The sequence below is a fragment of the Setaria italica genome, chromosome IV (assembly GCF_000263155.2).
Source record: "Setaria italica strain Yugu1 chromosome IV, Setaria_italica_v2.0, whole genome shotgun sequence".
Lineage (NCBI taxonomy): Eukaryota > Viridiplantae > Streptophyta > Magnoliopsida > Poales > Poaceae > Setaria > Setaria italica.
The window spans coordinates 7,728,700-7,744,360 of record NC_028453.1 but is presented as its reverse complement, the minus strand read 5'-3'; the positions used below and the strand labels follow the sequence as shown (position 1 = coordinate 7,744,360).

The 15,661-nt window shown below is 48.7% G+C and overlaps 1 protein-coding gene and 1 long non-coding RNA gene across 7 annotated transcripts; one reads left to right on the top strand and one right to left on the bottom strand.

The window, feature by feature from the left end:
• Positions 1 to 6,443: 6,443 nt before the first annotated feature.
• Positions 6,444 to 9,093, bottom strand: LOC111257022. 5 transcript variants are annotated; one of them, XR_002677425.1, is made up of 3 exons: positions 7,383 to 9,093; positions 6,624 to 7,270; positions 6,444 to 6,537 (listed from the first exon to the last, which is right to left on the bottom strand). It is a non-coding gene; the product is annotated as an uncharacterized LOC111257022 (long non-coding RNA). The 5 variants fall into 5 exon arrangements; XR_002677423.1 differs by lacking the exon at positions 6,444 to 6,537 and having other exon boundaries at positions 6,546 to 7,104; positions 7,172 to 7,270; XR_002677426.1 differs by lacking the exon at positions 6,444 to 6,537 and having other exon boundaries at positions 6,546 to 7,104; positions 7,172 to 7,270; positions 7,358 to 7,488.
• A 196-nt stretch (positions 9,094 to 9,289) lies between these two features.
• On the top strand, positions 9,290 to 15,661 carry LOC101776606 (histone-lysine N-methyltransferase, H3 lysine-9 specific SUVH1). Of its 2 annotated transcripts, XR_002677421.1 has the most exons (5): positions 9,290 to 9,444; positions 10,635 to 10,739; positions 11,458 to 14,108; positions 15,130 to 15,267; positions 15,602 to 15,661. XR_002677421.1 is itself a non-coding variant. In XM_004964932.4 (4 exons), exon 3 carries the CDS (start codon positions 11,565 to 11,567, stop codon positions 14,058 to 14,060), a length of 2,496 nt encoding a protein of 831 aa, XP_004964989.1. In that variant the 5' UTR covers positions 9,290 to 9,444; positions 10,635 to 10,739; positions 11,458 to 11,564; the 3' UTR covers positions 14,061 to 14,108; positions 15,130 to 15,535. The 2 variants fall into 2 exon arrangements, 1 of the variants encoding a protein (XP_004964989.1); XM_004964932.4 differs by lacking the exon at positions 15,602 to 15,661 and having other exon boundaries at positions 15,130 to 15,535.

Genomic DNA, 15,661 nt, shown 5'->3' with positions numbered 1-15,661 from the left:
AAACGCGAGGCAGCCGAAGACCCGCAGGTGGGACACCGCCGGCTTGCACCCATGCCAAGCCTCGTATGGCGTCCTGCCGTCGAGCGCCTTGGTGGGCGAGCGGTTGAGGATATAGACGGCCGTCACCACCGCCTCTCCCCAGAGAATAGCCGGCATCCCCCTCTGCTTGAGGAGGGCCCGAGTCATCCCCACAACCGTCTGGTTGCGCCGCTCAACGACGCCGTTCTGCTGCGGGCTGTACGGCGCGGAGTAGTGGCGCTGAATGCCCTCATCAGCGCAGTACGACGCGAACTTAGCCGCCGTGAATTCGCCGCCGTTGTCGGTGCGCAGCACGCGCAGCTTGCGGCCACACTCCGCCTCCGCAGTAGCCTGCGTGCGCCTGATGGCGGTCGCAGCCTCCCCCTTGCTGCCGAGGACCATCACCCACATGTAGCGAGAGAGGTCGTCGACGAGCAAGAAGTAGCGTCGTCCTCCGGGTGTGGCCGGTGTCACCGGGCCACACAAGTCCCCGTGCACAAGCTCGAGGCGCTCCTTGGCTCGGAAGCTCGCCTGCCGGGGAAATGGGAGCCGCCTCTGCTTTGTCAACACACAGACATCGCAGAACTGCTCCACGTGATCAAGACATGGTAGGCCTCGCACCATCTCCTTGGCACTGAGCCGCTTCAGGGCCTCGAAATGAAGGTGCCCGAAGCGCTCGTGCCACTGCCACGCCTTGTCGTCCCGACGAGCAGCAAGGCAGAAGGGTTGTGCCACCTGCACATTAAGGATGTAGAGGCGATTTGCGCCTCTGGTTACCTTGGCAAGGAGGCGACGACGGCGGTCCCAAATCCTCATGACTCCGTCATCGATCACCACGCGCGAGCCGTTCTCTTCCAGCTGTCCCAAGCTGATGATAGAGTTCCTCAGCGCGGGGATGTAGTACACTCCGGTGAGCAGCCTGTGCTCTCCAGACTCGGCGGTGAAGATGACGGAGCCGACGCCCTTGATCTCTACACCGGAGGCATCCCCAAACTTGACGGTGCCTCGGATGCTAGAGTCAAGCTCGGTGAAGAACTCTCGTCGACCGGTCATGTGCTGGGTAGCGCCGGTGTCGAGGCACCACCCCTCAGTCCTATCGTTGCTGGAGCCGTCGCCGAGGAAGGCGTGTGCCCTCGGCTCGTCAAGGTGGAGGAGAACCGCTGCGGCCGATGCCGCTGGAGTTAGCTCGATGCTTGCATGTGCCAGGAGCAGAGCTGGCTCCTCCTCCTCCGCTAGTGCGACGTGAGCCTGGCCGCGTCTTGGCTGTCGAAAGTCCTTGGCCCAATGGCCAAGCCTGCCATAGTTGCGGCACGTGTCGTCTCGTGGCGGCCTGTGCTTGCCGGCGGCACCACCCTGGGTGCCTCCTCGCGCACCGCCAGCACCACCCTGGGCGCCTCCTCACGCGCCGCCCTCGGCACCTCGTCGAGCCTTGGGCGCCTTGCGTGGCTTGCCGCGCCTGCGGCCGCCTGTCGAGGAAGAAGACTCCCCCTTCTTCCGATCACTCTGGTGAGCCTCCCACTGCTCCTGAGTGAAATGGAGCTTCCCGCCAATGATGAGAGGCCCTGAGGGAGGCTGTGACTCGTCGCTGTTGACGACCTTGAGGCGACCTATCGCCTCCTCGATCGACATCCTAGAGAGGTCCAGTAGAGACTCGATCGAGCGAGCGATCTGCTTGTACTTCTCGGGTACACAGCGGAGGAGCTTCTCGACAGCTCTCTCCTCGCCGTAGGTGTCGTCGCCGTACTGCACCATCTTCTGCAACAGAGTGTTGAGACGGAGAGCAAAGTCATCAACGTCCTCACCTGGCTTGAAGGCTAGGTTCTCCCACTCATTGCGAAGTGCCTGCAGTGTGGACTTGCGGGCTTGATCGCTGCCGATGCGTGCCGCAGCGACGGCGTCCCAAGCCTCCTTGGCAGTCCGCTTCTGGGAAAGCGAGAACTGCATCTCGGGCGGGACTGCAGCGATGAGGGCGTCCAGCGCCCGTCGATCCTCACCGTAGTCGACGTCGCCGTATCGGACTGCCTCCCACATGTGCCGCACCTGGAGCCTCACCCGCATCACCGCGGCCCACTCGACGTAGTTGGTCTTAGTGAGGGTAGGCCACCCACCACCGGGGCCGACTTCCCTGACAACAGCATGGGCCCCATGGCGACCATGACGGCGGTCCGGGGAGGGAGAGCCACGCTGCCTGTAAGGGCCGCACTCTCCGTCGACCCGGCCGCCGTGCCGCCGATCGAACTCCATCTCCGCCTCCAGCTGGGCAGCCCTCTCCCGCAATCGCTGGACTTCCAGTGCAACGTCGATGTGCGGGTCGCCCTGGAAGTCGCGGTCACCATGTCCGCTAGGAACACGGTCGTCGCGCCCCCCCCCCCCCCCCCCCCGGAGCGCTGTCGGCGCGTGCACGCCCGTCGGGGCTGCCGCCGCCGCGCCCGCGGGGGTGCTCGGCTGCCCACTGCGCCGCCCGCTCCTGCGCCGCCTCCCTTGCTTGCACGAGCTCTACGTCGGTACCGCCATCGGCAGAGGTAGCACTGCTGATGCTACCGCCACGTAGAGTCTCCAGCTCCGCTGCCGCCGCACGTGCGGCATCTGCCGCCGCCGCCGCTTCCGCTTCCGCCCTTGCTGCAGCCAGCTCCGCCGTCGCCAGCCTCGACGCCCTTGCCGCCGCCGCAGCGGTCTCCGCTGCCACTTGGGTACGCTCCTCTGCCGCAGCGAGCTCGGCCTCCTGCCGACGTTGTGCGCTCGAGGCGACCAAGTGCTGAGACTGTCCTGCGGACATAGCGCGCTACCGGAGGGCTGCGTGGGGAAGAGGCTGCTTCCGACGAGCTGCCGCTCGTCTGCGTAGAGGGAGAGGAGTGAGCAGGGACAGCCGGTGCTTCTGCTACCGGCTGGGGACGAAAGGTGGCTGGGGAGGGTTGTGAGCAGGAGATGTTCAGGCTACAGGATAGTACGGTATGTTGTTAGGATCTGAACTGTAACTCTCATCGAGAGGATGGCACTAGGAAGAGTTGGGGCAATTTTCTGGGTTTTTCTTTCCACAATACCATGTCCAACCAAGGGTTGGGGATACATATTTATAGCTGGCCAAGCAGCCAACCAGCCAAGCATCAAGGCATATGCTAGTCTAAGATGCCTTTTTGATGCTGTCCTATCTAGTCTAAGATGCCTAGGACTGTCCTACCCTAAAAGTAGTCAACAAAAGTGGTGCTGCAGCAAGCATATGCTGCAGCCCCATTGTCCTCCTTCAGTCAACAAAGGACTAGCAGTATCTACAGCCCCAGTGTCCTCCTCCAGTCAACAAGAGGACAGCAGTACCTACTGTCCAGCAACCCCACAAGAAAGCTAAGACTTATCCAGCAATTACTTTATTTAAAACGCATCACAGGAAGCAGAACACTTCCTAAAAGAGTAGCTATGCATATTTCATATGGTAAGTTAAGATGGATGTACTAGTTAGTGCAGACGTGGAACACACACAGTTCACAAATGCCGCACTTTAATATGTATGGCCATTCTTCTCCTGTGGACACTTCTTACATCCAAGGAGGACATACAGATATGTTACTGGGAAATTAAAGTCACATGGCAGCCTTCTTGTTGCAATGCAGCCTTCATGTTGCACTCTGAATTTTATTTCGAGTTGCACTAAAACAGTTGGGACCATGAATTGGTTAGCTATACATGAGATGTGAACTCATATATATTGTTTGAGAAGATCAGCCATTTAGGGGATAAACTTTTTGTTATTAAACAAGCATCTGTTCTTCCTTCCTTAGAAAGGATTCAGAAAGTTTCTGAATTTTTCCACTCCACATTAAACTCCAGATTGCACACTTTAATTGTTTAGTAGCTTCCAGACATCAACCTACAGATTTGACCTTTTTTCGGAATTCCATATTTTGTTTTTGAAATGAGTCAGAGAAACGATCACAGTTTTTTGTAACACATCCATCATATTGCATATTTCAAAACACTGTACATGCCATATGTATTTGCATTGTACGACTATAGGTGTACACCAGATATGTTTTTTTCCTATCCTTACAGCTTACAACTATGGGCGTGATTGGTTGCTCCGGTCCGGACCGTCCAGAATGGACCGGTTGTTCTGGATCGTGGGAGACGGAATAGAGTGATACAGGGAGGTTTGTTTGGTTGCATTTTGCTGTCGTCCTGAATCATGCGAGGTTGTGTTTGGTTGTTCTGGTTGTATCGCTCTCGTGTACGACAGGAGTCACTAGCTTGTGTTTGGTACAGAGAACAGGATGAGGTCGGAGCACCCTAGCACCATATTGGTGAGGTTACCAACAAAGATGATGAACATGAGATGTTTTAATATTACAAAGGCTGATCTCGTGCTTGACTACTTCCAAAGATAATAGACTAGTAGTAGGAGTACAATAATAATTATAAATTGTAGCCCGGCTACGATATGGACCCAACTAACTTCAGTTGCCGTGTTTTTTGAACCGTCAGTCGCTTCTTTGATATCGACATCTCCGTCACCAGTGCACTCTAGAAAAGATGCAATTGCCTCCTCTTTCGAACTAAAACTCTTGTAGCCATCAATTGCTCCTATGCAATCCTAAAAATAAAAAGCCATATTAACAGGTTGGTACCATATTGGTCAGGTCAATTGGGTTGCAATTAGGAAAGGGCCACCAACCTTGAAATATGGGTTCCATCTCCTGCTGCCAAGGATCCTAGGATGGACACTAGTGGATGGTGGAACAATCAACTCATTTCTCAACTCACCAACTGCATACAAGACTTGATGAAAGAACCTACTAATAGTTTCAATTGACCTCCTAAATGTCATGTTAATGAACCTGAACCTTTGGTTGTGCCCAACTACATGCAAGAACATTGCTACCTGTTCTTCAACAGTGGCATGGATGCTATCCACAACCAACTCTCTAGACCTAAACAGGTCACACAGTTGGAAAAAAGGTGCCCTTCTCATTCTTAGCAGGTTGACACAATGCACATCATCAGATTCATAAATGAATCTGAGGTTGCTATTCCTCTCTCTGTCCCTCTCTGCCATGGGACCATAGGTAATAGATCGAGCATCAGCACTTCTCCTTCTAAACCACAAGAAAAACCAAGCAGCAACAGCAGCAACAAGAGCAGCCGCAGCCCGGCGCCTACCTTGGAAGTCCATGTCTAACAATACAATGCAGTGTTCATTAGAGCTCAGTATACAAAAACTTGGGGTCATGTTGTTAACCAAGCAAACATTCTGAACTACATTATATCCTAGACGCGGCTGCCACACCCGAAGGTGCTCCTCCGGCGGCAAGGAATCATCATCGACCTAGGCACTTTGCTCAGCTAACTAGGGGCTCATTGGTTGCAAAGCAGTTACCCAATTTCAGGATTCAAGAAATCAGATCCACAAATATACACGACAACCTTAGATGCGCATAAGAACGAACATAGGGTTCATCAAAACCATATATGCCAGATGCACAAACAACATAGGGTGGATGAAAACCAACCAAGATGTACCGTCGCAGGACCGGCGGAGGCACAGGGTGCCGCCGCCGGACCCCGACCCACACAAGAACCGAACAAAAAAACAGATCGACCTCTACACATGTGAGAACCATAGATCTGCATCACAAAAAGTACCTACGGTTCATCACAACCTTAAATCCACAAAAGGAGCGCACGGATCTGACAGAAGAATAGCCTAGGGTTCATCGACAACAACCAAAAAAAGACGAATCGACAGATCAGCGGGGGAGAGGGGATCAAGCAGCGTAAAGAGGAGGGGGAGATGTACCGTCGCAGCACCGCCGGGGGCACAGGGCGCCGCCGGAGTACCTCGAGCCACCGGCGAACCGAGAGCGAACAGGAGGAGGAAGAGGAGAAGGCGCACCGGGGAGGAGGGGAGCGAAGAAAATGGCGCGAGGATGGGAGGTCACCGTAACCTCCCGCGCCTTTAGCCCCGATACGGCGCCATCTCCCGCCCTCCGCCGAAATCTTCCCGCCAGCACCGCGCCATCCCGGCTCGCGAGAGAAGGTGCCCTCTGGGCGGATGGGGCGATGCGGGACGGAGTGAGGGAAATGAACGGGCGCATGCGCCGTTTCGGTTCCGGGAGGCAAACCGAACACGCGAGAGTGCACGGGATGCTTCGGGGTCATGCAGCGGATGGTGGGACGCGGGCAACCAATCACGCCCTATATGGCCCTCTTTGGCGGAGCTCTGGCCGGCTCCTGCTCCACCCGACACATGTACTGCAGCAGTACTTTTTATGCGAGCTGTTTTTCTCTCTCATCTCCCTCCCCTCACGAAACCACGAGGAGCCGGTGAATCCTCAAATTGTGGCTCCACCGGTGCTCCCGGGATGCTACACTACTGGAGTCGGATGCACCCCAGAGCCCAGCCAAAGGGGCTCTAACATTTTACAAACAAAGAAAGCAATCATCAAATTGCAATCCTATTAACACTATCCTCTTTAGGCCCATTTACAGTATGGACTACTCCCTCCAATGACATGACTACCAACTGGAAGCCTGTAATGTCATTAGGAAACACATCAATCCAGTGCAATTGAATAGAGTTTACATTCTCAAATTGCCAATGTCAATTTATCACCCACAGCAGCAAAAGGAATGCATCGGATTAGAACAGAATCATGCCCTTGTAGTGGTCTTCCAGAACTGCAGCAAATGGTTTCTGAATCCTGTGTCAACCATTTGGTTCATGGATCCTTGCAAAAATGGTAAACACTCAAACAGGATACAGAGATGACATAAGAATCACATAACAAACAGTTAGAACCTCTTTATCAGAAACTGTCCACATGGATTGCCGCTTGTCATGCAAATTAGTTCACATGATTAGGTCTTGTGATCCTCCGAAGAATCTTAGCTCCATTCAGATTATCTGCATCATCTGAAACTGCATCCAAAAGGGAACTGATGAGGAATTGAGGAGGAACCAACCTGCCATGAAGGATTTCCTGAGTGGTCCACTAGCCTCCCATGATTTACTTTCAGCACCTCCAGCTTTTGCTAGTTGACTTGATTCTCCATGTATTGGTAAAAAATTAGAGACTGATGAGGATCGCTCTATTTTCTCTGGGTTCATCACAGTTTTTTCAGATGTTGTTTTATCCAAAATAAGGATTAGTTCCTTGAATCCTACCATTACTTGTACTCCTTTGACAGCCATTGCAGAGATGGAAGCACTGGTCAGGCGTTCCAACGAACATGTCGTGGGCTGCGCAGCCTCAGGGCAACGCCTCTGCACGATGAGGAAAAAGAATTCACAAATGGAGACTCAGGATGCTCTTGGTCATTAAGCAAACGAAATTGGGGGCGAAGAATTGACAGGTAATCGGTGAATCGAACTGTACGCAGTCATCAGCATGAGGGCCGTGGAGGTTCCAGATGAGCCGCGGGGAAGCGACCAGCCGACCAGGATGAGCACCTCATGGCGCCATGGCGGCAGTGGCCTTCTTCGCCAGGACCGACCGCCACGCGGTAGTCCTCGCCGCGACGCCGCAGGCACAGCGTGCGGCGATAGCGACGGCAGCATGACGCTTCTTTCTCGCGAGGCCGGCGACAACCCAACCACGAGGGCGGCAGGCGGCGGCGCGCTTGGCGCGTGAGTTGATGCTCCTGGAGCCGACGTGTGGACTCGCCGGCGCGTCTCCGGCCATCCTCGCCCGCGAGCGTCGATTCCGCCAGACCGCGACGCGTCGGCCATCGGGGGCGCCTGCACCGAAATTCTTTTCCCCCCCAGTTCGACCCAGAGCCGCGCGTGCGACTAGTGTTACCTCCCCTCGCGCAGGCGGCAGGCGCTGTTGCCCCATCGTCACTTCCTCAGTTCGTCACGCACGCCCCCAACTCAGAGCAACTTCAACAGTGGGTTTACAAAATATAATAAATATAAATTTATCGATAACTATTATTATTTATGATATCAAATACACTTGATAAATAAATAAATCCATTATTATTTATATCAACGACATTTAGATTTTCAATGGGAATGTTAGATTATTACGATAGACGGAGGAACGCTGGAATAAAAAAAATCCGATTTTATTATTAGTAAATTAAAAATAACTAACCTGACATCACAAAAATATAATTTCGTTATTCCATATGGATGAAGTAAACTGCAATCGAACCAATAAAACCTGTACTACTCCCCGTAGATAAATCTCCTTTCACAAATTTTGGATTTCGAAGAAGAGTGCCTTTTCTATCCACCGGACACACGGGCTCCACCTGTAAGCGAATAAATCTTCTTCTTCCTTCTCATCTTCCTCCTCTCTTTCTCTCCCCCTGCTTCTCCTCTAGCTGCAGCAACGGCGCCCGCCTGGCCTGCTCGCCCGTGTTGGAGGGGCCATAGCGGCGCCTGCCCTGCTCGCCCGCGTTGGAGGGGGCCACGGCGGTGCCTGGCCTGCTCGCCCGTGTGCAGGGTGGCGGCGCCCAACGCGAAGCGGACAACGGCCGGGCCGTGGCGCGGGCTTATGCCAGGCGACGGCAAACCGGCAGCGCTTTGGGGCCCGCGCGCGTGGGCAGACTCGCGCCCCTGGCGGTGGCGGCACCACCGGCCCCCTCCGACAATGGCCCCAGCGGCACGGTCAGCGAAGGGAGGGGCGCTCACCTACCTGCACGCGAGCGATTGGGGCGCTCGATGGCGGCGGCGCCCATGGCCCGTGGCTGGACGGCGGCGCCCGGCAGCGCAGCCTTCCAGCACGAACAACGCCATGCGCGGCGCGCGCACAGGGGAGGCGAGCCGCGAGCAGCACCGCCGGGGCGAGGATCGGGCGGCTAGAAACAATCGTGAGTTGGAGATCGGGTGGCTGGAAAGAAAGAGGAGGAAATGGAGAGGAAAAGGGGAGAGGGGGGTTTTCCCCTTGAACGAGGGGAGATTATCCTGTTGGGTCATGAAACTGATTCATTTCTGGGAATAGGTGGATTCAGTTGTGTAACTTGGTCTCGGAGGATTTCGTTCCGAAGGTACATGATTCTGATGATTCTGTTTCGTTAAGAGGTCGGAATAATCAAAAATAGCTGGAATATGATTAGAAATAGAACCGTTCGTAAGAGGTCGGAATAATAAAAATAGCTGGAATAGAATTATGATCAGAAATAGAACCGGTCTGAACCGAACGGTTATTTTGCGTCAGTCCGGTCAAATCAGTCCGTGCAGAATCATAATGAGGATTAATAATAAGTGAAAAAAGGAAAAGGGGGAATAGAGAGCACGTTTTTTTCCCTCTCAGCAAAAGGATCCGTTGGAGTTGCTCTCGGTCGCTCCCTTGTTTTTCTCCCGTGCGCGAGGAGACAGGGGCGGCGCATCTGGATCTCGGCGGCGCCGCTGCCGCACCCGCGCCCGCTCCCGGTTGGCGGCGAGCAGATCGGCACCGGCCGCGCCGTCCTCCACACCGGCGACCTGAACAGGTACTCAAGTCAAGTCCCATTCTATCCCTTCCATCCCCGCGCGTTGGTGCTATATAAGCTTTGATTTTGCCTTGCTAACAAAGTCAAAATCAGCACTCTTAAATGGACATGCAGCTTGATCTAACTGTCGCACTCTTGTTTTTACTCGTTTCCTCCCAAAAATAGCATCATCAGACTGAGTCCACACTTGAGTGTATCAGTTTTCTGCTCATGCATTTAATACCACAAAACGTGCTCTTGTTGAAATTCAGTTCGACTAATCTTTTTTTTTAAAAAAATACCTAGCAGGAATAGGCGAATAGTGTGTGCACGTATGAATTGAGTGTTGTGTGTTTATTTTGAAGTAGCTTCTAAATATTAACATTGCATCGATAAATAATAACTTCTATTATCATCTAATTGCAGGCCTAATATTATGCATGTTTTGGCTTTTCTTTGTGTGTCATGCTATTGATGCTGGCTGCAAGGTGTAGATTGTAGTGGATTTGTGCTTGGTCAGTTGCTGGTTGTCCTTTGGTCTATATATCAAGAAATTCAGTTTATTATGTAGTCAGCTTAATGTAATATATGGTGTTGCTGCAGGCCCACTTTTCTATGTTTTCTAAATATCTTAACCTGCTCATCTGAAGCCGGATGTGATGATTGGGCTTTCTCTGGATCAAATTAGATCAACACTCTTTTATGAGCTCCAGAGTCCAGAAGTGTTTTGACAAGTAGTGTTTAAATGTTTATATTCTTTGAATTAGTGGAAATTAGTAGATGGCATTTTGATCTGAGGCATGTATGAGCACTAGCGAAAGATTATCCATGGTACTAATTTTCTGGATTGCAGTAGCATTTTTTATTTCTCTGTTTTTTTTTCCTTCTGATTTTTTTAGTTTTCTTAGTTTTTTTTCTTCTTCTGATTTTCTTAGTTGGCTTGGATTTTTATCCCCTTACCTACCAAACAACCTAGGCCCCTGTCCCCCTCCATTCGAGGGTGAAACCCACCTTTTTCCTCGCTAGCATCCAAAGTAGTTCTTTTTTAGCTGGTAGCGTGGGGAATTTTTTGAGTATTTATATAAAATTGTGCCATCTTGATGGATTCTTCTGAAATTATCTCATAATTTATTTACTCATCTGATATTATTTCTAATATACTCCTATTGACTGCAACATGACCGTGCATTCTTGCACTTGCCCAATTGCAGAAAGGATACCAACTTGTAGTGAAGAAATAATGTTTCCACTAGGTGCCATGTCATGTGAACAATGATGCAGAAGATCATGGAATTCATTGCACAGCAAATATGGAGGTAAAAAAATTAACTACCCACCCACACGTTTTCTCAAATTTAACAAAGAACTAACTGCTCCCCTCCGGTTATTACCATTCGCCTTTTAACTTTGTTTTTCACCTTTAATATAATGTAGGTCCTAAAAAAACTTAGTATAATATTAATAAGAAGTTGCTGCTGCTTGCAAACGTTAGTTGTTGTTATAATTAGGAAATAACAATATGAAAGTATTTTTATGATATTATACTTGTGCCAGTTTCTCATGTACAGATTCAATACTCACAAATAAATCAATTGACTGAGTTAAAATAGTTTGACAAATGCATGTACTAAATCAGCATTCAGTTTATTATACTGGAAGGAGTACTTAGTTAATAGTTACTCATACAATGTACCCACAATAGGACTTCTAGTTTTGTTTGCCCCTACTTGCTTCTGAAAATCCTAGACATGTGCAACTCTTGTTTTTTCTTGCCATTGGCAAGCAGTTATTATGGTGTCGTGACTTTTAAGTTGGTACTTATAATTGTAAATTGCATCTTGAACTCGCTTATGCTTATTAGAAACCTGGAATAAACAGTCAAGGTTCAGTATTTCCTAAACTGATATTTCCTCTTGGGTAGCAATATAAAACTGCCAAAAATGATGCATTTTATAATATTCCATCTTATGTTTAAGATTTTAAGCTGCTATCCTTTTTACTGACGCTGATTGATCTTTCCCACTCTTTTTCCAGCTTTCTTTGAAGCACGAGTTGCAAGCAACTGCGGAGGAAAGTACAAAAAAAATAGTGAACTAATCACATAAAACTTGCTTTGGTAAAAGGTCAATTGGTGGCTTACAATGGCTCAGCAGAAGGCTTCAATTCTGTTGAGTAATTCAACAGTTGTTGACGCCAAACCCTTGCGTACGTTGACCCCTATGTTCCCTGCACCACCAGGGCTCCACACATTCACCCCTCAAAACTCACCTTCATTTGTCTGTGTGACCCCATTTGGACCGCATGCTGGAGGCACGGAACTGGGAATGCCGGCTGGTGTTCCACCAATGTTAGCAGCACCTGCTGCTCCTGCAGAACCTTGTCAGAGACAGCCTCAGAGGGTTAATATGAATGGAGCTTCTCATGCTAATGGTACTGCAATAAACAGTTGGGTCACTCCCTCGCAAACTCCTCCCTCAGCTGCCACTCCTTCCTTGCAAACTCCTCTGTCAGCTGCCACACTGGAATCCAGTAAGAGGAAGAGGGGCAGGCCCAAGCGTGTTCCAGATGCTACTGTTCCTTCAGCTCCTTCAGTTCCTCCAGCTCCTACTATTCCTCCAATTCCTTCACTTCCTTTGGTTCCTTCAGCTCCTCAAGGTGGGAATGTTCTTTCCCCAATGCCTTCTGCAGCCATCTCACAGGAAGGTGGCAAGAGGAAGAGGGGACGGCCCAAACGTGTGCAAGATGTTCCTGTCCTGTCAGCTCCTTTAGCACCTCAAGCAGATAATACACCTGTTCTTCAGACACTTCCTGCACCCACTGTACATGAATCTGGTACGAGGAAAAGGGGGCGTCCCAAATGTTTGCAGGATAGTTCAGATACTCCGACTCCTCCAATTCACTCAAAAGATAATGAGCCCACTTTTCAGACACCTGCAACCACCTCACCTGAAAGTGGTAAAAGGAAGAGGGGACGTCCAAGGCGTGTGTCAGATGGTTCAGCAACTCCAAGTTCAATAGATGATGACACTGTTGATGCGACAAAACGTGGACGACCTAGGAAAATTGACACCACTCTTTTGCAGCTTCCATCATTGTCTTCAGATGATCCTCGGGAATCTACAGATAATGTACTCTTGATGTTTGACGCATTGCGGCGGAGGCTTATGCAGCTGGATGAGGTGAAGCAAGCTGCAAAGCAGCAACATAACTTGAAGGCTGGGAGCATCATGATTAATGCTGAACTTCGTGTCAATAAGAATAAGCGGATTGGAGAGGTTCCAGGTGTTGATGTTGGTGACATGTTCTACTTCAGAATTGAGATGTGCCTGGTGGGGCTGAATAGTCAGAGCATGGCAGGTATTGATTACATGTCTTCCAAGTTTGGTAATGAGGAGGATCCTGTGGCTATTAGTATCGTGTCAGCTGGTGTGTATGATAATACCGAAGATGATCCAGACATTCTAGTTTACACTGGACAGGGCATGTCTGGTAAGGATGATCAAAAACTCGAGAGGGGTAACCTTGCATTGCAGAGGAGTTTGCATAGAGGTAATCCGATTAGAGTCATTCGCAGCATAAGAGACTTGACTTGTCCAACTGGCAAGATATACATATATGATGGTCTTTACAAGATCAAAGAAGCTTGGGTGGAGAAAGCGAAATCTGGTTTCAATGTTTTTAAACACAAGTTACTCAGGGAACCTGGCCAACCTGATGGCATTGCAATGTGGAAGAAAACTGAAAAATGGAGGGAAAATCCATCATCTAGAGACCATGTTATATTGTCCGACATATCATATGGTGTGGAAAGGTACCCTGTTTGCCTTGTAAATGAGGTTGACGATGAGAAGGGTCCTATCCACTTCATCTATATGACTAAATTGAAATATGGGAACTTGCTGAGCTCAATGACAAAGATGCAAGGATGCAAATGCTGCGCAAGTGTATGCCTCCCTGGTGATAACAACTGCACTTGTACGCACCAAAATGCTGGTGACCTTCCTTACAGTGCTTCAGGCATACTTGTTAGCCGCATGCCTATGTTATATGAGTGTAATGATTCCTGCACTTGTTCACATAATTGCCGCAACCGAGTTGTACAGAAAGGTACCCAGATCTATTTTGAAGTGTTTAAGACAGGAGATCGTGGTTGGGGCCTTCGTAGTTGGGACCCGATTCGAGCTGGAACATTTATCTGTGAATATGCAGGTGAAATTGTTGACAAAAATAGTGCGGATGGAGAAGATGAGTACATCTTTGAGGCCCCTCCTTCCGAGCAGAACTTAAAATGGAACTATGCGCCAGAATTACTGGGTGAACCTAATCTGTCCAACTCAAAGGAGACACCCAGGCAATTACCAATCATCATTAGTGCAAAACGAACCGGCAATGTAGCCCGCTTTATGAACCACAGCTGCTCGCCCAATGTTTTTTGGCAACCAGTTTTGTACAATCATGGCAATGAGGGATACCCACACATTGCTTTCTTTGCAATTAAGCATATTCCTCCAATGACTGAGCTCACATATGATTATGGCCAGAGCCAAGGTAATGAACTGCTGGGATCCAATTCTGGCTGTCGAAAGGCAAAAAATTGCTTTTGTTGGTCTCGCAAGTGCAGAGGTTCCTTTGGCTAAATAATCAACCCCATAAAGAATGAATTGGGTCATAATTGCCATTACAAGGTTAGTGATATCTAATTTCTTGAAGTACTACTCCAAAAATGCTATGGTTTGATTTCCTGTAATCCTTATGACTTTGGAGTTCATGTGCTAGTAGAAGTGTGATGCTTCTGCATTGAGGGTGTGTGATGCTTATGATGTATTGGTTTGATATACATTCCGATTGAGGGATAGTATTTTAGTTCCTTCCATTAAATTGGAATTTGGTATTAGATTGTTCATCTTTACGTTCTTGTAGCCAAACCAAAACTCATAAGACATGGGAATTATAGGTGGCTGCTTTATGTTCCCTATGTTTTCACTATCAAATTTGATTCGGATTGTCTATGATCATACTCTTGAGCTGATAATATACCTGATTTGGCAAAATCTAGGAGTTGGAGAATCCAAAACATATATACTTTTGATGCTAGCCTTTCTTTCAAACTTAAACTTGAAACATAGAATATCTGTTCATGTAAGTACTACTATCAGGCAACAGCATTATGATCTCCCATATTATTTCTAAATTCAGGTTTGGTTGTTACTTGAAAGCACCCTTTTAAAATGCGACTAAAATAGGGAATATTCATCTCACTAGTTATGTTCCATTAAGACTCTTAACACAAGTTTTGTTTTTTTAAATGCTTTGGAATTTCTTGATGAGGCATGTTGTTTGCATGTAAAGTTGTAGAAATTCTGAAGCAAATGTGTAGAGAAATCAAATTTACTTGAAACTGGCAGATGATCTACAAGTAAAACTTAATTCTAGTTGTTTTGACCAGAGTACTCCTACGACTTTCCTAGCATTGTGTACAAATAGTATTGAACAAAACACTAGATGAGATGTAATATTGATTCATACTCATGAAATATCTTGAGAACCTTTCTTATTTTCTGCCTTCGCACAGCATTTTAATTACTGAGCTTATATACCTTATGTGCACTATCAACACAATAAGAGCTGCCTCTCTTTCACATACACCTGTAGATCTCTGTCCGCCAAGTTTAATTTCAGCTCACTGAATGCTGTCAATTGTTGCAGAGTGTTTTCTGGTGAACTAAAATGTCTTTACCACCAGCAGCAGCTGTTCGTCATGGTATGTATGAACCAGCTGAGGTTCTCTAGGTGTTCCATGCACCATCGAATAAGTCTGCCCACTTTTGGTGCTTGAATACAAAAGTGCGTGTTTCTTGCACAAAGCAATGTATTATATTTTTCTTGTGTTAACTAGTCTTTAGGCATCACCTGAGAAGGATGTATGGATATGCTCTTCATAGTGTACTGTTTAGTTACCTGCTCCTGTTATGACCAACCATCAAAATTTTAGTGGTTGTAGAACGGCATGTGTAGTTGAATGCATGCCAGCATTAGGACATCTAGGCTCGCTAATTTTCCATTGGTACAATTATCTTTCTTGAAAAAGTACCTACTCCCTCTGTCCCCTGAAGACTGTAATGCTGATTTATTTTAGTGGTCGCATGAAATGACCCATGCCCTCTTTTATTGCCTGCAGGCAACTAACCTGACTTTTGGGTTCATGAAGGCTAAAATCAAGCAAAAATCATGAATTTAG